Below are 24,995 nucleotides of genomic sequence, written 5' to 3'. Positions count from 1 at the left end.
GAATACAGTACAGTAGGGCTGTGCAATTAATCGCATGCGATTGTCATGCGCATCTCGTCAGTAAAGCTGTTTCCGTGATTAGTAGTAAATCTCCAGCACGTGCTTTCAGATGGAGCGGCATTCACCAAACAGAGCCGTAGTTCACTGACAATTAGGCAATATTGTTCATAATTGCAGATGAATCTCATTCGATTATGAACGCGAAATCGCCTAGCTTGTCAGTGAACTACGGCTCTGTGTAGTAAATGCCGCTCCATCTGAAAGCACGTGCTGGAGATTTACTACTAATCACGGAACCGGCTTTACTGACGAGATGCGCATGACAGTCGCATGCGATTAATTGCACAGCCCTACTGTACATACAATTGAACAACAAATTAAGAGATGCATGTTTTATTACTAATAAAATAAGATAATTTAATCGTAAATTTACAGAAGCTTCTTTTATTTAGTTAACTGGTAAAGAACAGTTGTATTTTTTGCTTTATTTGAAACACAAAATAATCTTTTAAAATGTTTTTCTTTCTAAAAAATAAATCAATTTATTAGACTTGTATTTCTTGGATAAAGATAAATTAAAAAGTACTGTTTATATGTAATTGAGTGACAAAAATAGAGGGATGTTTTATTACTATTAAAATAAATGGTAAGATAAATCTTAATTTCACTGAGGCTTTTTTTTATTATTCAGTTGGCTGGTGAAGAACAAACAATTCTGATTTTTAATAACAAGTTTATTGGACATTTATTTAAATTTTTCTCATAGACATGATTAGATAACTATGATTTGTTTTCCTCACTGGTGACTTTCTCAGGTGCATTTGAGGACAAGTCATTTGCCTCTTTGGCGGAAGTGGTCAGTGAGAATACACTGAAGGGAGTGAAGGAAATGGACTTTGAAACCATGACTGAGATCCAGCACAAGACCATACGACCTCTGCTGGAAGGAAGGTGAGTTTGCGGTGCATCAGACATTGCAGGGTTTCAGTGGCACTGTAATCATCACATTTGTTGTATTCATGTTTGGAATGTGTGCTCATTCTTATCCAATAGAGACGTGTTGGCTGCAGCTAAAACAGGAAGCGGTAAAACTCTAGCTTTCCTGATTCCTGCCATAGAGCTTATCTACAAACTCAAATTTATGCCCAGAAATGGTGAGTGTATTGGCATTCTCTGATTGTTATAGTCCTATTCATAGCGGAGATGTCAGTCAGACCCGTAAGTATGACCTTAGAGGTGTATCATGACTGTGGTGTGTGTGTGTGTCAGGGACTGGAGTGGTCATTTTGTCCCCCACTCGTGAGTTGGCCATGCAGACGTATGGTGTGCTGAAGGAGCTGATGACTCATCATGTGCACACGTACGGCCTCATCATGGGCGGCAGCAACCGTTCTGCTGAAGCCCAGAAACTCGCCAATGGAGTCAATATCCTGGTTGCTACACCTGGCAGACTTCTCGATCACCTGCAGGTATGGCCTTTTACAATCAACAGCTTTGCCACATGGGTCTGTGGAGTGTACCTGACCTCTTTTTCTTTCCACAGAACACACCCGGGTTCATGTTTAAGAACCTTCAGTGTCTGATCATTGACGAGGCTGACAGGATTCTGGAGGTTGGCTTTGAGGAAGAACTGAAGCAGATCATCAAACTTCTGCCTAGTAAGAGCCAATGACTAACCTGATCACTCTGACATCACTTCCTTAAAGCAGGGTTCCTGCAGGTCCTTAAATGTTTCTCTTTCTTTCCAGAAAAAAGACAGACCATGTTATTTTCCGCAACACAGACACGTAAGGTGGAGGATCTTGCACGAATCTCCCTCAAGAAGGAGCCGCTGTATGTGGGGGTGGATGACAACAAAGACACGGCCACCGTGGAAGGACTAGAACAGGTAAACTGCTCACCTGTCCCACTGCTTTATCGGAAATAGCCACAAAAGCTGGCATGGCGTTAAACACAAACAAACAAACTCACTCCTTTATCAGTACCAGTTGGTCATGTATAATATCATATTTGTGTTTTGGTTTGTGTTGTATTTAGGGATATGTTGTATGTCCTTCGGAAAAACGCTTCCTGCTGCTCTTCACGTTTCTGAAGAAGAACCGTAAGAAGAAGCTGATGGTGTTCTTCTCGTCTTGCATGTCTGTGAAGTACCACTATGAGCTGCTCAATTACATCGATCTGCCTGTCATGGCCATTCACGTGAGTCACTGAGCACACATTACACACACAGCGCGAGATGAGAAGTGCTATTTAAGCAGTGTGATGAATGCTTTTGTTTTCACGGGCTTTCAGGGGAAGCAGAAACAGACAAAGAGAACTACAACATTTTTCCAGTTCTGTAACGCAGACTCTGGCATTCTCCTCTGTACGGATGTGGCTGCCAGAGGTCTCGATATCCCAGAAGTGGACTGGATTGTTCAGTACGACCCACCCGATGATCCAAAGGTACAGCAGTCACACCCCAAGTCCATTGTGCACATAATTCAGCCTTGCTGCTAGATATATGCACTTGTATTAGGATTTTATATGTGATTTTTCTGTTGATGTTTTAGGAGTACATCCACCGTGTGGGACGAACAGCTCGTGGTATTAATGGTAGAGGACATGCCCTCCTGATCCTAAGACCAGAGGAGCTCGGCTTTTTACGATTCCTCAAACAGGCCAAAGTATGACATCACTATAGTTATGATTTTATATTGGCAAGCTGTTGAACATGTCAAGATGAATTGTCTCTCTTGCATTCCTCTAAAGGTCCCTCTGAGTGAGTTTGAGTTCTCCTGGGCTAAAATCTCTGATATTCAATCTCAGGTGAGACTTCATATTCGGTCAAACTGAACTAAATCTCAAACATAACCCCTTTAATTTCAAATTTGTATTTGCTTTGGTCTTTTGCAGTTGGAGAAGCTGATAGAGAAGAACTACTACCTTCACAAATCGGCTCAGGAGGCCTACAAATCCTATGTCAGAGCTTACGACTCTCATTCCCTCAAACAAATCTATAATGTAGAGACGCTAGACCTCCCGAAAGTGGCAGTGTCCTTTGGGTTTAAAGTGCCTCCTTTTGTGGACCTCAGTATCCTTTCAGCATTGTATTACAGTGAATATTCTTGCATGTGGAACTTGTTACTTAGTTTTAATTTGTTTTAGTGTGAAATTGTGGAGTTGTGGTTGTACATTCATTACCATTTGGAGTCTGTAATAGTCTCTTATGCTTATCAAGGCTGCATTTATTTAAACAAAAACACCGTAAAAACAGTAATATTGCGAAGTATAAAAATAATTCTATTTTGTTTTAAAATGTAAATTTCAGCATCATTACTCCAGTCTTAAGCCCCGTTCACACCAAGAACGATAACTATAAAGATAACAATATTAGCGTCCACACCAGCGAACGATATCGTCTGTTTATACTAAGCGCACATGTGTCTGCCGCTTTAAATTCTTGAGCTTGTTACAGCAGGATGGATTCTGATTGGCTGTCAGTGTTTTATCGTTCATCAGCTGGAAAAAAATCGTTTTGAAAGTGATCACAATGATATCGTTCCTCTGTATCGTTATCGTTATAGTTGTGGTGTGGACTCTGCTATTCTTTAATATTGAGAACGATTTTTAGAAGTATATCTTTATCGTTATCTTTATAGTTATCGTGCGTGGTGTGAACGGGCCTTTACTCTTCAGTTTCACGTGATCCTTCAGAAATCATTCTATTGTGCTGATTTGGTGCTTAAGAAACATTTTTTTTTTTGTTCCTTAACCGTTCCCTCTCAGACGTTCACAGCAGTAAAGGGGTGAAGATGCAGAAGCGAGGCGGTGGTGGAGGCTTTGGCTACCAGAAATCTAAGAATGTCCACAAGGCCAAGATCTTCAAACATGTCAGCAAAAGGAAAGGAGACGGCAGACAGTTCTCACGCTGAGAATAAGATGAATCTTCCCTGTGATGCACCTCTTTTGATCTATACAGAGTAACTGTCAGACTACACACTTGTCAATTTGTTAACTTGGTCTCAGTCTTTTGAGAAGAGCTCTGATCAGTCTGCATTCCATGCCTGTAAAGAATTCTGTTTTCAGAAGCCATTATATTATGCTTAATTTCTATTGTTACTGGCCCAACTCATTAAACTTATATTATGAATAATTCTTCTCATGCTGTCTGCTCTCTCCACATGAGATTGAACCTACAACCTTAGTAGCAACTAGGGCTGGGCCATACAGAGATCTTGATAGAGCCACCTTTTGATTTTCATTTAATTTTTTTGTTTTTAAAATTGCTCCTAGAGTGATTGGTTAAATTAAAATAAATATTGTAAAACGTAGTTAAAACTGTAGACATTTTCCATACTGTTTCACCGAAAGAAAAGATTGAATAATTTTTTATTTACCAATATAAAAATAAACAATGCTTACTTTCTTGCTAAAACATTTAAAAACCCCTAAAATGCTACACAAATATTTTTGTGATGTAAAAGGAATTGACAGACCAATTGATAACCAATGAACTGAACTTCCCACATATTTTGGCATTTTAATGAGGTTTAAATCCTTATTAAAAACACTGTCTTGGAACTCTTACGCTCGTATGTCATGACACATGCACAAAGCTGGCCAACAGCATAGTCAATACGGGTAAAATAAAAAGCAGCACATTGTCACAATAGTCATGAGGTTGGTTCATTTTATATTAAATATTTTGTTAAATTTGTAAATATTATATATTGTCCAGTCCTAGTAGCCATAGGCTACCATCTTTAAAATGTGCAGAATTGCAAATCTCAGTTGTAATGTTATTTACAGGTCGAGGCAATCTATGAACTGAAGAGCCAGTAAGATGCCAGGTTGTTTCTACTATGATTGTATCATATGTGAGTCTTCGCTAGTCTGAAACCACTATAGTAAATAAATCTGTCAGATCAGCAGGTAGTTCATTTTTCCTTTAATATGCTTTGGTCTTATGGCAAATTTTTATCATGATATAAAAACAAAGGTGATTCGTAAGGGAATTTGTGTTATATACATTATGGGTTTAAATAAGGTGGCAACAAGGCACAAAACATTTCCAGTTAAACAGTACATTAGTTACATGCTTTATAGTCTCTGAACCTAAAATCTAGGCTGACATAAACATACTGAACAGCAGTGTTTTAGTCTGAAAGCAGATGTGATCTCAGCATGAGGCTGTAATGCAATGAAATACCAACATCAGGGAATGCGAGTGTGTTTTGAAGTGCTACTTGGGAGTTGTGTATTAAAGGGGTGTGTGCGCAAATCCAGCTGTTATGATGCTCCCTTTGCCCTCAGTTTAGATAACAGCATCTCATTCTTGCGGCACTCCTGGAACAGACAAGACATGCATTTGTTTCCTCAATCCAGAATATCAATTATCAATAGATTTATGTCTATACACCCTTTGTAAAGGAGGAGGGAAGAAATTAATCTAAAACTATGAACTTGTGTGAGCATTTACCTCTTTAAAGTCTTTGACAGTTTTAAAGTAGAGCCTCTGTTTATCCAGCAGCTCCAAGTACTCATCATTCAGCTGATCTCTGCGCATCTTATTCTCCTGTCTTTTCTTTTCCATCTTTAAGTGCACAAATAGACATTAGAAAAACACACTAATGCAATTCATGTTCCTGTCTGAGGGGGTAAAACCACAAATAGCCAGAGTGGAACTAATTCATTAGCAAAATGGAAGTAATGATCAATAGTATCAGATTTCCTCTATTATATGATATGTGACCCTGGACCACAAAACCAGTCATAAGTCATAAGGGTCAATTGAAATTGAGATTTATACTTCATCTGAAAGCTGAATAAATAAGCTTTCCATTGATGTATGCTTTGTTAGGATAGAACAATATTTGGCCAAGACACAACTATTTGAAAATCTGGAATCTGAGAGTGCAAAAAAATCGCCTTTAAAGTTGTCCAGATGAAGTTCTTAGCAGTGCATATTACTAGTCAAAAATTAAGTTTTAATATATTTACAGTAGGAAATTTACAAAATATCTTCATGGAACATAACATTTTATGCCTTTGGCATAAAAGAAAAATCAATAATTTTGACCCATACAATGTATTTTTGGCTATTGCTACAAATATACCCCAGCGACTTGAGACTAGTTTTGTGGTCCAGGGTCACATATAAGGTTGTAGTCTGGTTTTGTACCTTCATGCGGCTCTGCTTGATTCCTTCCACAATCTGCTCCATTTGTCTGAGAAACTGTTCTTTACTTCCCGATGAAGCCATGGCCCTAAAACCACACACACTTTTCATTCACCTGTGCCTTCAGGAAAGACATTACAAAATCAATCATTTGAGACTGTATGAAGCTCTTGCTGTAGTATTGGGAAATTTCTACATGGATCCTATTTGAAACTCACTGCTGAAAATGATCGTGTATGGAGTTCAGCAAATTGACCTGTGAAAGAAAAGATAGTGTCTCATTTCCACTGCACATCCTTTTAAACATTACACACTGACTGATTATAGAATCTGATTCCATCCATAAATACAAGAAAATTCATTCCCAATAGCAAAGCTAAACAAATCTGATACCTCTTTCTCCAGGTAAACCTTCTTGTCATCAAGGGTGTTGTAGAGCGTGAAGAACTGTTTTGTCTCTTTGTGTGTTGCAGACACTGAAAAACACCAAATGAACAATTAAAGAGTGCTTAAAGTGACGGCTTTGATTTCAGCTCATTCAATTGGATCTATTTTATAGCCAACACCTTAAAGTTGTTAAGTAATAGAAGCAGTGAGTGATCTTTTCTTTTGTATTGTGACATACATCAGAGTAAAACAGATTATTGAGAAAGAAACTAATGTAAAGCAGGGTCTTTGCTCAATTTATCAGTTGAAGGCAGATCTGATTGTGATCTTGAGGTCAATTGTACGAAAGGGGAGATTAAGCAGACTTAAAGACTGCAGAAGTCTGGCATATATCACCAGAGTGAAGTCTGCCGTTTCACCGGAAGATCAAGTTATAATTAAAAATTATGAGGTAAAAAAAAAAAAATAAAAAAAAAATAGATGCTGACTTTAAACACACACGGACCTTGGCTGTACAGCTCAATGAAGCGTTTCTGGTACTGGGTCAGCTCGGCTCTGCTGGGAGCCTCGTCAATCTTTCTCTGAAGGATGGCAATCTCACGGTTCCTCCGAGCCTGCAGGGGGCAGCAGAGTAAAACTGAGTATAAAGAATCTCTTGAGTAATATGCTGAGTAAAACCATCAATTCAATTTGACCTACCATAAGCAGACGGATCTTCTGAAGTTTTTCTCGGTCTGCAGTGTACTGCTGGTCAATCAATATATTCATCTCCTTCAAATACACATGCAGAGGGTAAATCTGAGAAACTAAACTAGACCATCACAGACCAGCTCTGTTCCAAAACCTTGGCACATTCCCATTAAGAGGATTGTTTCAAAAGGTAGGCTACCTTCTAAGACATCTACTTTTGGTCAAATTACTAAGGCAGCACTGGGAACAAGAAATAAGGCAATGGAAAGAGTTAAATTTAAAAAAGTGTGTCAAAGATAAGTGGACAATGTGAGGTATTGCCTGAAAAAGCTATATCTAATTAATCTTTTTGGGTTTTTGTCTAATATTTTTTGTATTCTATGTACTTTTATGCCATTAGCATAGTGGCATCCCAATACCAAAAAGTGTTGCTGCCTATGAAGAGCATTCCAAATCAGTCACATATGAGGTTCCATTTCAGTTAGAATGACTATATAGGCACCTTCTTCTCATCTCCTTCTTCTCCATACTCCAGCTTCAACTCTTCAATATTCTGCTGCAGACGGGTCATTTCCTCCTATACACAAATAACCATTAATGATACATTCATGTCTTCAGTGTTACTGACAAACCGAAGCAAGGTATTGCAACAAAAAAGATGTCACAGTAACATACGCGACAATGTGAGCGGAACGTTTGTTCTTGATGTTTGAGGTTTTCATTCATGGCCACCAATGCACGAAGCTTCTCCAGTAACCTGAAAGATAAAAACAAACAATACTTCAAAATAACACATGGATACTGACACTTTCTAAGAATTCTCATGCTGTTTGGCTTTACTTTTTTTCATCTGATTTCTATACAGTTTGGTGTTAGCGTGATGCTCTAATAAGCATAACGTATACAAGCAAATAGTCTGTTTCTAATTAGACAGAACTATGTAACCCACATTTACTGTTGTTCTGTGAACTTTCCAGACGAAATGCAGTCATTTCAATAGGAATCCATGCAATCAGAAATTTTGTGTGTGAGGGCGAAAGATTTCCCCACCCAGTTTTTGCATTGGTTTAGTTGTTCATACGAATTTGCAACACTGACCAACAGAAAGCTGAATGGTCTACAAGTGACTTCTGTGTGAGCGAGCGGTGCTTCATACATTCGCTACACTACTGTAGCAGACCTTTGAAGTGGATGTTTTTTGCCCACAACATTTTTACTAATGTGGCCATGCCTTTAGAATTTGGCCAGAACATGGTATCTTACCTACCTTTTGGAAGTGCCTTCATGTCAGGAATGTTTAAAATGCTGTCTAACTAGAGAGCTCACTGAGTTTAGAATTACGTGTCTTGTCTAAAATGACTTGGAAAAATATGGCTGCCTTCAATTATGCATACTTCCCTACTATATAGCAGGAAGTAAGTACTTACTCAAAAGAGGAACCTACTCAGAGAGTAAGCGATTTCAGATGCAGCCTAAGTTTAGATAATTCCAGGTGCTCTGTTTACATACCCAGAATCCGTCTGAGACTCCATGTCCTCCAGTGAGCTCAGCTCTCTCTCCAGCTTTTCAGTCTGTGCTGTGGCCTAAAAACAAACACAAACATTAATGGTCCAATTCAACCAGTTATCTGTCAGTATATGTCTGTCCACCTGTTTCACCTCGGCTAGTTTGATTTTAGCATCCTCACGGGCCGCTCTGGCCTCCTGCTGTTTGGATTGCAGCTGGAATAAATCAAGTAACAATGACTGTGATATCAGCATTCTGAAAACTGCAATATGTGGTATGTGTATGACTGTGTATTACATCTTCCAGTTCTTTTGTTTTTTGAGTGATTTGTTTGTTGAGTGACGCCAGTTGCCGCCGGTGTTGCTGCGCAGGTCCAAATCTCTCTGGCCGATCCTCCACAGAGCGCTCCGCCTGCCCAATCACACATATGTACAATAAAGCTTCGAATACACTACACAACTTATACATTTTTTTTTACATTTTATTCCAAATTCCGAAAATGTATATCAGCCTCAAGCAATTTTTCTTGGTGTAAAAATAAAGGGACTATTTCTTAGAGGTTCAGTGAAGTTGTCACGCTGTTCACCTTCTCGGCATATTCAGTTGCAATTTGCTTGATCTCCTCAGACTGCAGTCCAACAATCTGCCCCACTGTGCTGGCTGACAACTTCCCCTACAAAACACACACAGAAATAGTGTAAATAATGAGACCACTGACTGTTTATATTTTTTTCTTAAAATGTTGCCTTAGTAAGAAGGCATCTGCTGAGGACATTTAAGTAAATAATCAACTTTTAAAGGGAAAGTAAAAAATGGTCATCATTTATTCAACTGCATGTCATTCTGACCATAAACTTTTGTAATTTTCATTTTTGGGCAAAATATTCCTTTAGAGGGACACTCTAGCTAAAAGTGTAAATTTTGTGATTGTTTACTCATACACATGTCGTTCCGTCACTTTATTTACCATTTTGTCAGTCACAAAGGTCTGGAATGACAAGAGGGTAAGAATTTACATTTTTAGGTGAACCATCCCTTTAACTCTTTTGCATTTTAAGCATTTAGAAATGTACCTCCTCTGTTGCCATGGCAGCCATTCCAGTCATCAGGGCTTTGATTCTGAGCTGTAAAAAAAAATCACACAGAACTGATTGGTTAATAGAAAATTAACTCTGGACAGATAAAGAGTGGGTGGTTAAGTACAACTGAGAGTTGACTGAAGGACACACGTAGGTTCATATGATCATACTGACCTCCTCTGCTGCCTGCAGGTCCTCTTCTTCAGACACCTGAGCCATTCCAGGAGGCACACCCTGTGTGCCCTGAGCCAACACCTGCTTCTGCTCCACTGCCTGTTAGAAACAACATCACATGATCAAACTAACAACCAATCAAAAAGAACTAAGGTCAGTGCCAAGCCCTACCGTCCATCTGTGATCTATTACACCCAGATGGACACCACATGGCCTATTCTAGGGTCAACCATTTTTTGTTTTGTTTTGCTGATTTCTTCAGAGTTGCCTGTAGAACTGAAAGTTGCAACATTCTGAATCAGTTTAAATGAGATTCCACTGGGTTTGCAGAATATACATACAGAATATACACCAGGCTTCAAAGCAATTGTCAAACGTCTTGCTTGGATGACTACTTTTGAAGTGTAAAACAGAATTATGATTTTGTTTAATGACAAAATTTACCAGAAGTTGCCACACCTTTTGGATTATTATATTACCAATATATTCCCATTACTTTTCCACTTTTTTAAGATTACGAGATACATATTTTTTTAGTGCTGTCAAATCGATTAATCACATCCAAAATGAAAGTTTGTTTACATAATAATATATATGTGTGTGCTGTGTATATTTATATGTATATATGTACACACACACACACACACACACACATGTATATATTTAAGAAATATATGTAATATAGGTTTATATTTATATATAATATAAATCATTTATAAATATATATTTTTCTTAAATACGTAAAATATGTAAACATGTATGTGTGAGTGTTTATATATAAATACATATAAATATACACAGTACAAACACATATATCATGTAAACACAAACTTTCATTTTGGATGCGATTAATCAATTTGACAGCATTAGTATTTTTTTTAAATCTATTTATAAAGATTGCACTCACAAAGAACAACTTCTAGCCAATTCTAGCAAACTGCAAAGCTTGAACTAGAAAAAATATCCACCATATAAATTTCCATTACTTATTAAGATTTTATCCATTTTATCTCATTTATCCATGGACCAATGAGTCAGCTTCTAAACTCTAACCTTCTCTGACTAGACTTTTTATTTTATGTTTTGGTCGAAAACATGAAAACAACATCTGATACTAACCGTGCCTGCTTTAGACTGTTTGCTGAATCCATAGCGCCTGAAGAAACAGACAAGAAACGATTTGAAATGCTTTATGTTTACAGACAGCATGCAGTTCATTGCAAGAGTCAAATCACATCAGACTACAGGCACGACACACCACATGACAGGAAATTACACATGAACAATACATTTAGATGCAATGTGTGAAAAACAGCACTTGGGCAGATGCAAAAGTAAAGACATTAATGCAGTTGATGCAAAGCCAATCTGACTAATTGTCAATCTGTGTCACTCCCATTCCCAGAAACTGAACCTCAGTCATACTCACTGCATATATTGTGATATGAGAAGGCATGGACTGATTTTTGAAATAAAAGAGACAGACAGAAAGAAAAAGGGAAGCATATGAAGAACAAGATGATGATAGGGGTACAGAATTAATACATGTCTTTAATGGAAATTTTGTCTGACCCTGAAATACAATGAACCAGGAAACAGACCATTGAAGATGAAGGAAACAAAAGAGAGGGTGAATGAAAGAGAATCTAGAAAAAATTGGTCCTCCCAATTGGTACTAAATTAGTCTCGTTTAGCCAGACCTTCATACTGACAGCAGAAGGTCTGGGAACCTAGGCTGCTTTGAATGGCCAAGGGCCGCACAAGAGGCCATATGACTGACAGGTAAAGCAACCAATCACGTTTCATTTTGTGCCGCATCATGTGTGGAAATTTTGCCACAATAACAGACTCTTGGATGTATTTTAAAGAGTCTATGCCGCAAACTTGAACTTAACCTCAAGTGGTTAAGTTCAAACTCTTAAAAGGTAGTGCATAAACAATCCCTCAAGTAACTTCTCTCTTTTAAAAGCCACAACACGGTAACAATTCTCAGTTCATTTCCAATTGGACATGATGAGAGTACAAAGTACTCAGGTCCTGTAAAGGAAGAGAAGAGAGTACCTGCCGAACTCCAGCAAGGTAGAATGAACCCGAGACTCTTCATCCAGCAGCTCCCCAGCATCCACCTGCCGTTTATAACGCCTCTGAGGAGCATAAACCTCCTACACCCAAACACAATGTATTCAATATCTCACATCTTCTATTATTAAATACAAAGAGTGGAACTGATGGCACATCAGTGCTGTAGCTGTTTCTTATAGGGAGGCAATATTAAATTCAGCAGAGAGGCCGAATTTAAACCCATTGAGCCAAGCACAATACTTTAAAGCTCATGATGTGTTGATGTATAAAAGCTTATCAGATACTTACACACACATTCACCACAGTGCTGATGGCTCTCGCCTTCCTTAATTCAAACTCCTCATCCTAAAACAAACACATTTACAGAGACTTCAAAGATTACAGATTGTAACATGTTTGACACATTACAGTACACCAAATACACAAAATAATGTTCTTTTTAGCAGCATCATATGACCCCTTTAATACTTTCTAATTATATTTCAGTGTTGGCCTGTTGTCTCACCTCAGGAAACGCATGTGTTTTCTGGAACTGAGAGATGGAATATGATCTGACATAATCTCCCATCTCCTCCCGGGTTTCAATCGCCTTCTTTACCAGCCACTATAGATGTAGCAAAAGATGCATTATTCTTGCACTGTTTCTCAGAACAATGCGTCACTATTTATAAAACCAATTATACCTTAATTTTGGGGTCAGTAAGTAAGAAATGTATGTATTAAATTAATCAATTAATAGTAAAGACAGTTAGAATGTTAAGAAATGTTTTTGAGCACAAATATTAGACACATATTTGAATGATTTCCGCAGGATCATGTGACACTGAAGACTGGAGTAATGGCTGCTGAAAATTCAGCTTTGTCATCAGGGGAATAAATTAAATTTTAAAATATATTCAAATAGAAAACAGTTCTTTTGAACTGTAATAACATTTCACAATATTACTATTTTTAAAGTATTTTTGGTCAAATAAATGCAGCCTTGGTGATCAAAAGAAACGTCTCTCAAAACATAAAATCATACTGATCCCAAATTTTTGAAAGGTAGCATAGGTCTTCAGCTCTTTTAAGTGCCAAAGATATACAGGTGTTCATACCTGTACAACAGGGAAGATGTGGATGAAATCCAACCCTTGGATCTGATGAGGCTCTAATCGGTGTGGACATTTCATTCTGGGCAGAACTGACACAATCTTCTCTGTCAGAGCACTTAAATGGAAAAGACACAGATAATCACATTAACCAGAATTCAGTTCAATCTAAGCAGGAAGCTTTCTGTCAGTTTTCATTCTTCTCATGTTACAATGCTGTTTGTTCTACACACTCACATTTTTTGACCAATGGTGGAATTTTCTTGGAAAAGCAGATCAACGTCAATGTCAAAGTTGCATGTAGTTATACACCAGGTCATTCCTCCAACCACCTAAAGTACAAGCAGAGACCGTTCATAATTAAACTAATGGTGTGTAAAACACACTGTAATTTGATTGGTACAGGTGTGTAAAGTCTGACATACCTTGTCAAAGGGTGACAGTCCCTTAATGCGTGCTCTGAAATATCCAGCAGCGAGCAACAGCTCCAAAATCTCCGCAAGCTTGACACTCTGCTCCTCATCCTCACGTGTCTCCACCTGTCAATCACAGAACATACACCAGTCAGTATGACAGTACAAACTCGGCACATTAAAACACATTTTTAAATAAGAAGTCGATATTTTATTGTTAAACTTTTATTGTTACTTGCCACTAAACACCAGTTAATTTTAAATTTTGAAATAAACAAGCAGTATATCCAAACAATTCCAAAAATGCATCTAAAAATCGTAGAATAAGCTTTGTAAATTACATTTGCAGATACCTCATATATTATATTATACTTGTTATTTATTTTCTTAATGCACATTAATTGAATTATATTACTGTACACTGCGTTACATTCGCCAGACAATAAACTTCAGTTATTAGAAATAATTAAAACGCAGGACTTCTTCACTCAGTAATGCTGATAATAACTTACATATTAAATCTATTAATTTAGCAGACGCGTTTATCCTCATATGTATAATGACATATTATATATACAGGTGCTTTATATGTCTCTTCACAAGAAGAACATGTATACACTTCTATTTAACTGATACGTTAAAGTGACGTGTTTCTCTAAATCACTGATCTATAATAGAGATTAGTATATATATATATATATATAGAGAGAGAGAGAGAGAGAGAGAGAGAGAGATAGAGAGAGATCAGTGGATTGAATGCATAACCTTAAAAACAATAAAACTGATTGCAAACGCAAATGGGCAAATATGAGTGCTCAAATGTTTTGTTTTCAGTATTACCTTGATGAGATTGCCCTCCTGATCATACTGCGCTCCGATTTTCGAGCCCGTTCTCACTCTCTGGAACACAGAGGTGGCCGCCATGATGATCACGATGTGTCACGTGAGATTAATCACGTGACGCAAACGTTGTCACCGTTCAAATGCGCACTAACAGGCTATACTGAACCCGTATGGAGGGCGAACCCTGCAAAAACAATAAATAAATAAATAAATATGCAAATAAATAAATAAATAAATAAATGTGTGTATAAATACACAAATTCTTGTTTAAATACATATAGAAATAATTAAACGTGATTAAAGTAGGCAAATAAATAAAATAAATTGGTGGGCAAATGGAAAATGTTTAAGGAAATGCTTATGCTTCATGCTTCACAGTTGGTTGTGTTACTGTAAGTAATTTTCCTCAAATGCTATTGAAGTTAGAAAAGTGTATACCAATGTCGTATGTAACTTTAGAGACGGTCCCTAGATTTGTGAATATCGAGTGCCGGGAAATGACACCTCTGGCCATTCCGAACACCCTCTCATTAGCATGTTGTGCAGAGGAAAAATAAATGCGGAACTATATTCAGAAAGAAATGAGTGATCAAAGGAAAATAAATAGGATGAGTTTAGCATTTCCTTAAACATTTTCCATTTGCCCACCAATTTATTTTATTTATTTGCCTACTTTAATCACATGTTTAATTATTTCTATATGTATTTAAACAAGAATTTGTGTATTTATACACACATTTATTTATTTATTTGCATATTTATTTATTTATTTGTGTATTTATTTATTTATTGTTTTTGCAGGTTTCGTCCTCCATAAACCCGTGCTTATTTTGTGTGCTTGGCAAAGACAACATACTGATGTTGTACATGCTCGGTAAAAGTTCCCCACAAAAATAAATAAATAAAATAAAAATGAAAACGAATCCAGCAGACTGGCATGATACTAAAGAGTAGCCTATAAGTGAAATATGAAGAACAATTCTCATTTGTTCAGCTATCAAACATCGTGGCATTACACGTTTAAATAGTTGTTAAAGAAAGCAAATTAAAGAAGTGAAGACAATTGTTTTGGTCTTGTATAAATTTTGGTGTTTGTTTTTATGGCAGGAGCTCAGAGATGTGACACTGCGTAAATGACAGTGGTAAGACAAAGTGGCTGTTCTGTAGACTTGTTAAATTATAAATTAATTTGTTTTAAAGTCATCATCTTTCAGTAGGTCGTATGTTTTCTGTATATTAAATATTTTTACTTCTTGAGTGCAGGATATATACAGTGTAGGAATACTCTGGATTTTTTGTGAATAGACTATAAGCGTCTAAGCAAGGACCACAATGAATTGTACTCTTGTTACAGAGGACATTGTAATGTACTGTCATGTTTAGAGAAAATGTGACAGTGACCTTAGTTGACTTCATTGGCCTGAAGAGTTCATTCAGGCCTCAGAGGACCAAAACCCAAGAGGACACTTTCTGTGCACGCTGCTGAATCCATTCTGCAAATAATTTAAGCTATTTATAAAGTACCCAAACAGTGATTAACATTACCCATGTGGAATATTACCTAATGATAAATTACAGATTACATTTAATGAAGCACCTACAATTTATCATGTCAACTAATCACAAAATCTGCATTTAGGTTTTACTTTGTTATATATTTCCTGCACTTATGTGCAATATTGCTAACATGCATTTGAACAATTCTTGACGTTCAGGTGGAAATTTAAGAAATATAGGCCTAAATTAAAACCAATATATAATAATAATAATAATATGTTTAATTTATATAGCGCCTTTCCCAAGCTCAAAGACACTGTACAAAAGCAGTAACACAATAGACAGTCGATTCACATAATCATAAACAGTCATTTCACAATCAATTAATCAAATTAAGTGGACAGTGGACATTTGCCCAGTCCGGGGATAGACATGATTGCAGTTGCATATCATGGTACAATTATGTACTGGAAACAGAGATACATAACATAGTATAAGTAATAACAGAAAAAGGATAGTGTCAATAAGTAACAAACAAAGAATAGTAAATGCAACAAACAAAAATACAGAGAATGAAAATACTCCCGAGAGAATTATAGCTGGTAGTATAGGATGAGGAGACTGTCTAAAGAACATGTTATGACTGATAGTATTGGGTAAACAAGTAGGTTTTGAGTTGTGATTTAAATACAGAGAGTGAGGTTATTGTTCTTAGTGCCAGTGGTAGTTCCATAGTTTAGGTGCAATTATGGAAAATGACCTGCCACCCATTGAAGATAGATGAAATCTAGGTACAGTAAGAAGTTCACACCCTGCAGATCGAAGTGATCGAGGTGGAACGTAAGGAGACAGTAGATCAGAAAGATAAGGAGGAGCAAGGCCATTGAGTGATTTAAAAGTAAGTTTTGTAAGTAATGCGAAATGATACAGGGAGCCAATGGAGTTTAAATAAAATAGGGGTAATATGAGCAGATCGTTTAGTATGGTTTAATATTCTTGCAGCAGAATGTTGAATATATTGTAAATGAGAGATAAGAGTGCAATGGTAATCTGGCAAAAAGAGCATTACAGTAGGCGAGGCGTGATGTAATAAAAGCATGCACTAATGATTCAGCATCTTTTGGAGAAACATAGGATCGAAGTTGGGCTAAACGGCGAAGCTGGAAAAATGCAGCTTTGGACAGTTTACTAATGTAAACATCCAGAGTCAGTGAAGGATCAAGAGTAATGCCTAAATATCTGACAGTAGCAGATGGAAAAATTGTTGTAGCATCAAGGTTGAAACTGGGAGCATTTACTATATTTTTTGTTAGTGAAGGGGGGCCAGTAATTACAATTTCTGTTTTGTTCAAATTCAAACTGAGAAAATTTGAATTTAGCCAGGCCTTTAGCTCGTTGACACAGGTAGATAGTGATGTGGTCTGGTGAATAGATTCTGGTCTGCATGCAGTGTATATCTGAATATCGCTGTGATGAGAGTGAAAACCAGATTGAAATGCATCGAACTGATCGCTGAGAGCTAGAAAAGACTGTAGCTGATTGGCAACAAATTTTTCTATAATTTTTGAAATAAATGGTAAATTGGAGATTGGACGATAGTTGGTGAAATCAGCTGGGTCCAGGTTTGATTTCTTTAAGAACAGGAGTAACAGCAGCAGTTTTCAGTGAAATTGGAACAGTGGCAGAGATAAAGGACATATTTACTAAGTGTGAGATAGAAGCAGAAATTACAGAAGTACTTCAGTGTTTCAGAAGGAATGTGAGTGCAGGATCTAACTGGCATGAGGAAGAATTAGAGTTCTGTATTATTTCAGCAATTAAGGTTGGAGTTGTCAAGGTAAAATTATTTAACAGTTGAATAGTTTGAGCTTGCTCACAAGTAGAAGTGGTTGGTTCAGTGCCAAGAGACCCACATAGAGCATCCAGTTTTATTTGAATTTAATAAAGAGCCACACAAATCATCACATTCATATTGGCTGAGACTATGGCTATATATGGATGAAGCACCTTCAACAAAAGTCAAATCACAAAGCTGATTTATTGATTTATACATAGCATAAATAAATAATCTTGACATGTTTCTATCGCACATATCAGATTCCAGCTGCAGTAAATTCATCTGCTTTAAAACAATGATATGTAACTACACTCTTAAAAATAAAGGTGCTTCAAAAGGTTCTTCAAGCGATGCCATAGAAGAACCATTTTTGGTTCCACAAAGAACCATTCAGTCAAAGGTTCTTTAAAGAACCATCTCTTTCTTACCTTTTTGTAATCTGAAGAACCTTCTTTTGCCACAAAGAACCTTTTGTGAAACAGAAAGGTTCTTCAGATGTTAAAGGTTCTTTATGGAACCATTTAGACAAAAAGGTTATTCTATGGCATCGTGAAGCACCTTTATTTTTAAGAGTGTATGTTATACTGTTTAATTTGTGCAAAAAAGCTATACAAAAAAACAAAGAAGATGCAATGTGAAAAATTTATGTGATAGCCAAATCAAATCATTTATTTGTATTAAGAAATAATGCTAATAGAATTTACCTTTAAATATGTACACTCAGCATTATGATATTTCTATTATATGTCCTGGTAGTTTTCAGTTGCTGTGGCGATATTAGCTCTCCTGCTCAACAATAAAGCTTCTAAAGCTATTTTCAGTCAAGACATTGATCTTAGTGTTTTTAAACCAGAATGTTTTACAAGTATGAGTTTTGTCAGCATTTCCATGCTTTGCTTGTATTTGTATCTTTCCTCATTTGTAAGTCACTTCTGCCAAAATAATTTATGTAAATATATATGTAAATATAGGTTGTACTTGGTATAGACTTCACCATTCTGTATATCCTGCTGATTTATTGTGCTTGGCTGTCTAAATGGGTTTATAATTCTGACATTCTGGAAACAAACTGTCAAAGAATAGTCCCTCTGCGGCTGTGCATATTGTGCATCATTCTGTCTATTTATAATTCTCATAATTCCGGCTAATTATTGTAATGTGCATGGTACAAATTGTGTCTTTTGTGTAATATTGTGAAATATGTGGACTTTTTATATTGTATATGGTGTAAAACTGTTTAAAATTCATAAATTGTAACATAGACTTTCTAATTTTTCTTTATTTAATGCAGAATTGTAATTATTAATGATAATGATTTTTCTATTTTATATGATTTGTCCATTGCACCTAAAAAGACAGGAAAAAAGGAAAAGTGGGAGTGTCTAGGAAGGAATGAGGCAGAGGAAGGGGTGTAGGAAGAAGGCTGGCTATGCATCATGTGGAAGCAGCCCGGACTGCGGCTCTGTTTTCACAGCCCTTCACACGCAGCAGAGCCCATCCTCCCCGTGTAGCTCTTTCAGTTCCACTAGATGTCAGTTCATCAGACGTCCTTTAGTCCGGTGAGTTCTCTTAATCCTCTTTTTCTGTGTCTGTTTGCTTCAGCTGTCTGCAGCCCTCTCCCTTCTCTCTTTGCTGTGTTTACAACATTACTTTGTCAGCATTTACTGTTATTAGTGGCTCACATTAGAGCATAATATGGTCTTCATTTGCACTAAGACTCTGTAACTGCTACAATATTTTAGGATTGTGTAAGGGCACATTAAGAAAAAAAAATCTAATGGCCTCATTTAGGGTTCAAATCAAAGTGAAGTCTGGTAATGCTATACAATATCCATTTATTTAATACCAAATAATGGCAGGAAAGAGCTAAATTAGATTCTACTTTATCCACTTGGGATATAACAGAACATAATGATGTTGCCAGCAGAGGATCGTGTGGATCTCAGAGACATATTTAGCCATGACTCATGACTCGCCTGACCACACCGCTTCACTTTTGCCTGAATGAACATGTTTTTCCTTTGGAGAAATTCACTAGAAAGTTGTCTCCCCATTGTAAAATAGGGCACAATGGTTATGCAGTCAGCCTATTTCTAGATTTAATTTAGCATGTCTGTGAGTCTGTCTTTCCTTTAAATCAATATAGGCATTTGTTACCAGAAAAAATTATTTTTGGGGAGATGGTTATACAATAATGTTTATTTGTGTCTGCAGAAAAGGTGAAATATTGGAAAATGGAATCACCTCAAACATGCTGTAAGTCATCCTGTGTGTGTGTGTGTGTGTGTGTGTGTGTGTGTGTGTGTGTGTGTGTGTGTGTTTGTTGTTCAAATAAGCTTGGTGTTTCTGAATATTGCTGATGGCCATTTCTCGTTCTCTGGCAGGTGAACAGGGTCATCAAAACCTTGAAGCCATGAAGGCAGGCATGTTTCTGCGCAAGGTGAAGTCTCGTATGTGGAAGCGTCTGAGGCACTACAAACTTCAGGAGGACTGCAAGACTATCGCATATAAATCCAGCTGGGCAATAACCTCTTATTCTACCTGTACGCCCTTATTGAGTTGAGGTTTTTAGTATTTATGATGGTTTAAATGCTTCAGTAATCTTGTTAGTTCAGGTCTAGTTTTAATTGTGTATAATTGATCCAAGATGGGCTAAAAATGACTGATTTATTTAAGAAAATATATACTGACTGCCAAAACAAAAACACACAAACAGGCTTATATATGAGAAAGCTATTAGCTATTGCATAGAAAGTAATGGTCTTGAAGTATCAGCAGTTATTGATTGTACTTAAATGTAATTTGGAGATAAATCCAAAAGGTATACATTAGTGGACGAATAAAAGTAGGCATGTCAGGGTAACAGATTAGACATGAGAGAAATTGGAACTGGAAGTCCAGGGATAAATTCAATAATAATATTAATTAGATTACCAATGTAAATGTGTCTTAAGTAATATTCATAAGCTCATTTAGTTCAATTGTTTTGCTGGCTGCAAAGGGGAGTAGCTATGGGTATCAGTGGGTGGCTTTTTTTGACACCTGTCATTTTTACCTTTTCACCATGGGGGGGGGGGTTATGAACATCTTCAGCTTCCAATTAAATTAAGAGCTCCTTTAGTAAAACAACAGTAAAACATGAAGTATTAGTAATAATGAAGCTTGCCTTTTCAAGCACTAGTTTGAGTTCATTAAAAACTGTGAGAAGAAGGACTCTGAACAAAAAGTTTATATTGTCTTTACAATTTTTTTCAGTCTCCATCAGTGATGTGGAGGCTGTTCGCGAGGGACATCAGTCTGAGGCGCTCCTCAATGTGGCAGATGATTTTCCTGCTGACCGCTGTTTCACTCTGGTGTTTCGCGGCCGTAGGGGAAACCTGGACCTGGTGGCTGATTCAGCGAAGGAAGCTCAGGCCTGGATTCAGGGCATCAGAGTCCTTATGGAGAACATGGAGAACATGGATGAGAGCACCAAACTTGACCAGTATCCTTAATTTCTGCCCTTTTTGAAGTAGCTTTACAGAACTACATGTGAAAATATTTATTTATTTATTTTACTTTTGTACTTTTGCTTGAGGCATGTTGAGGCATAGATAGATCCTGGATTCAGGGCATCAGAGTCCTTATGGAGAACATGGAGAACATGGATGAGAGCACCAAACTTGACCAGTATCCTTAATTTCTGCCCTTTTTGAAGTAGCTTTACAGAACTACATGTGAAAATATTTATTTATTTATTTTACTTTTGTACTTTTGCTTGAGGCATGTTGAGGCATAGATAGATGGATGGATGGATGGATGGATGGATGGATGGATGGATGGATGGATGGATGGATGGATGGATGGATGGATGGATGGATGGATGGATGGATGGATGGATGGATGGATGGATGGATGGATGGATGGATGGATGGATGGATGGATGGATGGATGGATGGATGGATGCATAGATAGATGGATGGATGGATGGATGGATGGATGGATGGATGGACAGACGGATGATGGATGAATAGATGGATGGAACGATAGAAGGACAGACAGGTAGATAGATAGATAGATAGATAGATAGACAGACAGACAAACAGAGAGAGAGAGAGAGAGAGAGAAAGAGGTTAATGAAGTCCAGCTGTTCACTGTCAACTTAAATTATCAACCTAAACCATTCCACTCAGATGGATCTCAGACTGGTTTTTGAAGGCAGATCTAAACAAGGATGGCAGAATTAATTTTAAGGAGGCAAAGAAATTACTGAAAATGATGAACGTGGACATGAATGAAGAGCATGCATGCTGTCTTTTTATGGTGATTATGTGTTGCTTATGTGATTTTGCATCATAAATTTACACCATGTTGAACCTTATTGTCATTTGTTGACATTTTCTCACAGATGGCAGATAAGTCTGAGTCAGGAACCCTGGAGGACCAGGAGTTTGTGGAGTTCTACAAAATGCTTACAGAGAGAACAGAGGTGCTGGACTTATTCCAGGATTATTCTAGTGATGGACAGAGTCTGTCCCAGTGTGATTTGGAGGAGTTCCTGAGAGAGGAGCAGCTAGAGGGGGAGGGCAGTTATGAACATGCCCTTCAGCTGATCGATTGCTATGAGCCTTCAGACACAGGTAATGATCCACCATCAACCACTATACTACACTCTTCAGTTATAATTTCTGTGATATATATGAATATCACCACACTTTATAATATTTAATCTATTAAATACTTGATGCCCTGTTGAGAAAAGGGCACAAACTAAATTAATTATTCCTGATAAATTTTACTTATACATTTTAATGTGGTAGGCACAATGAAATATTTAGCTGAACTTTAGCTTTTTAACTTTTGCTTTGCTTGAAGTTAGCTTAATATAGTGTTTATATAGCTTAATTCATTTATTTTTTAAATAATATTTTCTTTCAGAAAACATTTTTTAGACTGAGCAGTAAATTGTAGACACTCTAGGGATCATGAGGGTTGAGGTTTAAAAATTTAATTGAAAAATTATTTGTTTGCCTATTTGGATACTCTTAATAATGGAGTAGTTGAGCACTTAAACTAGATCGCTGCATGGGCAACAGTGAAGTGGTCCTTTACTCATGACAATTACTAAGTATTGAAGATTGAACAAATAAGATGCTTCATTTTGGCTTCTTGTACAGCCAGAAAGAATCACTCGATGTCAGTCGATGGGTTCTTAATGTACCTGACGTCTCCTGAGGGATCCATCTTCAATCCAGAGCGGCAGGGCCTTTTTCAGGACATGAGCCAACCTCTGGCCCACTATTACATCTCCTCATCACACAACACTTATCTGATGGAGGACCAGCTAAAAGGACCAAGCAGCGTTGAGGCCTACATCCAGTGAGTTCTGCTTATTTATGGTAATGTGTCTACTTGATTTCACAGATTCTTGATGACATCTTTTGTGGAAAAGGATTTTATGAGAATGTAAGTAGTAGCATCTCTCATACATGTATAATGTTTCTGTTCAATAACTTCAGAGAAATTGAAACCGCCTAGTTCTGAGATGCCCAAATACACTTTTAAATAATGAAACACACATTTAAAGAACAAAAACAAAACGTACATTAGAAATGAAGATTGAATGTTTCATTTTTTCCTTCCTCTTGTGGTGTGGAATGGCAGGCCAAATCAAAGGTCACCACAAGCCAACTTTGGCCCGTGGGTCCTGGTTTGGGCATCTCTGGCCTAGTTGAATGCATTACGCTTTGTTCTTTGTGTTCATGACAGTGGTTGTTTATTTGTGCTGGGTTGAACCTCTGAAGGGCACTGAAACGAGGCTGCAGGTGTGTAGAGGTGGACTGCTGGAATGGATCGAATGGAGAGCCGGTAGTTTATCATGGACACACACTGACATCTAAGATTCTCCTCAAAGATGTGATTGCTACTATTGCAAATTATGCCTTCAAGGTGATCTATGTTTCAAATATCAATATTCATATGAATATCTAGTAATAATTATTTACTTTGTTGTTCACATTATTGGCATTATTGATGTTAATACCAGTTAATAATGTTATATGATACTGATGTTTATGTTAATATTAATTATTTACACATACATAATAATCTATTTCCAGATTTATTAATCTTACGGTCATTCCTACTTCTAGGCATCTGAGTATCCGCTCATCGTGTCCATTGAAAACCACTGCAGCATAGAGCAACAGGAAGTCATGGCTCGATATTTCAGAGACATTCTGGGTGATATGCTACTGACTAACACAGTAGAGGGAGTCTCCAGCAAACTACCATCCCCAGAGGTGAGGTATAGTGCCTTATAGATAGTGGTGGACTTAACTTAACTGCTCTTAATGATTAAGTACTAGTATCTAATGAATAAGTACTAGTAACTTTACAAAAAACACTAGTACGTAAAGAATAAGCACTAGTAGCTAAAGAATAAGCACTAGTACCTAAAGAATAAACACTAGTACCTAAAGAATAAGCACTAGTACCTAATGAATAAGTATTAGTACTTAATGGAAAAGATACTAGTATCTAAAAAATAGGTACTAGTACCATGAAAATAGATACTAGTACGGCTTATAGATTAAATGTTACAACGGCTTTCCATAGGTATAGTGCCTTATAGATAGTGGTGCACTTAACTTAACTGCTCTTAATGACTTATTTTTGAAAAACATGGATGACTTCCTTGGATCTTAAAATATTCTATGTCTTATATTCATAGTATGACTATGTCTTATAGTCATAGTACTGCAATGGGCACTTTCATTAACTATTAATGGTCACATATGAAGACGTCAGGTTCATATCACCTATTATAGGATTGATTTTTAAAATATCTGTTAATACTGTGGGGTCCAAAAGTCCGAGACTGTAAGCCCGAACAGTACTACTGACATAAAAGAATTGTGTACAATACAATTAAAATATGTGAAATAGTTAATGCTACTTTAAACAATAACATTTTCTGAACGAGCAGTTTAGTTTTATTTTTGTGGGGCTCATTATTTTTGAGTAAACATCACTACTTCACTGAATATCTCCACGTAGATATATCGCGGGAGAGCTCGTGGGTGATTCCCGTTTATATCATTAAGCAGAGGTTCAAACTCCAGTCCGAACATCACTGGCCACAAGCTTTGGGCTCTGCTCTCATGGAGAATATTTATTTATATAGCATATTTTATTTTAGATGAACTAGAAACAATGTTAAATTTATAAAGTTTTATTTTGAAATGTAAGTCAATA

General features: G+C 37.0%; 3 protein-coding genes across 5 annotated transcripts in view; 2 read left to right on the top strand and 1 right to left on the bottom strand.

Annotated features, from left to right (window-relative positions):
• LOC107673737 (ATP-dependent RNA helicase DDX18-like) overlaps nucleotides 1–4,649 on the top strand; it is a 7,152-nt gene extending 2,503 nt beyond the window's left edge. The window contains exons 4-14 of the mRNA XM_016467487.1: nucleotides 816–951; nucleotides 1,054–1,154; nucleotides 1,270–1,469; nucleotides 1,544–1,658; nucleotides 1,749–1,888; nucleotides 2,038–2,199; nucleotides 2,293–2,445; nucleotides 2,553–2,666; nucleotides 2,752–2,808; nucleotides 2,896–3,073; nucleotides 3,769–4,649. Coding sequence (XP_016322973.1) covers nucleotides 816–951; nucleotides 1,054–1,154; nucleotides 1,270–1,469; nucleotides 1,544–1,658; nucleotides 1,749–1,888; nucleotides 2,038–2,199; nucleotides 2,293–2,445; nucleotides 2,553–2,666; nucleotides 2,752–2,808; nucleotides 2,896–3,073; nucleotides 3,769–3,914 — 1,502 coding nt within the window. The 3' untranslated portion in view covers nucleotides 3,915–4,649. The remainder of the gene's footprint in view (nucleotides 1–815; nucleotides 952–1,053; nucleotides 1,155–1,269; nucleotides 1,470–1,543; nucleotides 1,659–1,748; nucleotides 1,889–2,037; nucleotides 2,200–2,292; nucleotides 2,446–2,552; nucleotides 2,667–2,751; nucleotides 2,809–2,895; nucleotides 3,074–3,768) is intronic.
• Nucleotides 4,650–4,960: 311 nt separating this feature from the next.
• Nucleotides 4,961–14,534, bottom strand: LOC107673738 (coiled-coil domain-containing protein 93). Of its 2 annotated transcripts, XM_016467488.1 has the most exons (23): nucleotides 14,423–14,534; nucleotides 13,595–13,708; nucleotides 13,407–13,501; nucleotides 13,176–13,287; nucleotides 12,584–12,682; nucleotides 12,367–12,423; nucleotides 12,058–12,158; nucleotides 11,116–11,152; nucleotides 9,997–10,095; nucleotides 9,817–9,867; nucleotides 9,330–9,416; nucleotides 9,041–9,154; nucleotides 8,896–8,958; nucleotides 8,747–8,820; nucleotides 7,913–7,994; nucleotides 7,740–7,814; nucleotides 7,247–7,318; nucleotides 7,053–7,161; nucleotides 6,554–6,636; nucleotides 6,379–6,416; nucleotides 6,164–6,248; nucleotides 5,462–5,575; nucleotides 4,961–5,328 (listed from the first exon to the last, which is right to left on the bottom strand). In XM_016467488.1, the coding sequence occupies exons 1-23, from the start codon at nucleotides 14,504–14,506 to the stop codon at nucleotides 5,272–5,274; spliced, it is 1,902 nt and encodes a 633-aa protein (XP_016322974.1). In that variant the 5' UTR covers nucleotides 14,507–14,534; the 3' UTR covers nucleotides 4,961–5,271. The 2 variants fall into 2 exon arrangements, with proteins under 2 accessions (XP_016322974.1, XP_016322975.1); XM_016467489.1 differs by lacking the exons at nucleotides 4,961–5,328; nucleotides 5,462–5,575 and having other exon boundaries at nucleotides 6,200–6,281.
• Nucleotides 14,535–19,174: 4,640 nt separating this feature from the next.
• The window catches only part of LOC107673750 (1-phosphatidylinositol 4,5-bisphosphate phosphodiesterase delta-4-like), a 10,040-nt gene continuing 4,219 nt past the window's right edge, over nucleotides 19,175–24,995 (top strand). The window contains exons 1-9 of one of the 2 annotated variants that reach the window (XM_016467520.1): nucleotides 19,175–19,318; nucleotides 19,974–20,015; nucleotides 20,144–20,302; nucleotides 21,015–21,243; nucleotides 21,932–22,061; nucleotides 22,147–22,378; nucleotides 22,916–23,117; nucleotides 23,543–23,687; nucleotides 23,891–24,040. In XM_016467520.1, the coding sequence (XP_016323006.1) occupies nucleotides 19,994–20,015; nucleotides 20,144–20,302; nucleotides 21,015–21,243; nucleotides 21,932–22,061; nucleotides 22,147–22,378; nucleotides 22,916–23,117; nucleotides 23,543–23,687; nucleotides 23,891–24,040 (1,269 nt within the window). In that variant the 5' untranslated portion in view covers nucleotides 19,175–19,318; nucleotides 19,974–19,993. Of the gene's footprint in view, nucleotides 19,319–19,973; nucleotides 20,016–20,143; nucleotides 20,303–21,014; nucleotides 21,244–21,371; nucleotides 21,429–21,931; nucleotides 22,062–22,146; nucleotides 22,379–22,915; nucleotides 23,118–23,542; nucleotides 23,688–23,890; nucleotides 24,041–24,995 lie in introns of those variants that run through there. The other variant, XM_016467521.1, reaches the window with a different exon arrangement.

The sequence above is a fragment of the Sinocyclocheilus anshuiensis genome, unplaced genomic scaffold (assembly GCF_001515605.1).
Source record: "Sinocyclocheilus anshuiensis isolate Anshui unplaced genomic scaffold, SAMN03320099.WGS_v1.1 scaffold808, whole genome shotgun sequence".
Taxonomy (NCBI): Eukaryota; Metazoa; Chordata; class Actinopteri; order Cypriniformes; family Cyprinidae; genus Sinocyclocheilus; species Sinocyclocheilus anshuiensis.
The sequence above is the reverse complement of the archived record's forward strand: the minus strand, read 5'-3'. Positions and strand labels throughout refer to the sequence as shown.

Excerpts from the sequence above, each read along its gene's own strand:
- LOC107673738 (XM_016467488.1), bottom strand. The coding sequence starts at position 14,506 with ATGGCGGCCACCTCTGTGTTCCAGAGAGTGAGAACGGGCTCGAAAATC. Across the intron at positions 12,424-12,583 it reads AAACACATGCGTTTCCTGAG|GATGAGGAGTTTGAATTAAG; the intron begins GTGAGACAACAG and ends TGTTTGTTTTAG. Across the intron at positions 6,249-6,378 it reads ATACACGATCATTTTCAGCA|GGCCATGGCTTCATCGGGAA; the intron begins GTGAGTTTCAAA and ends GTGTGGTTTTAG.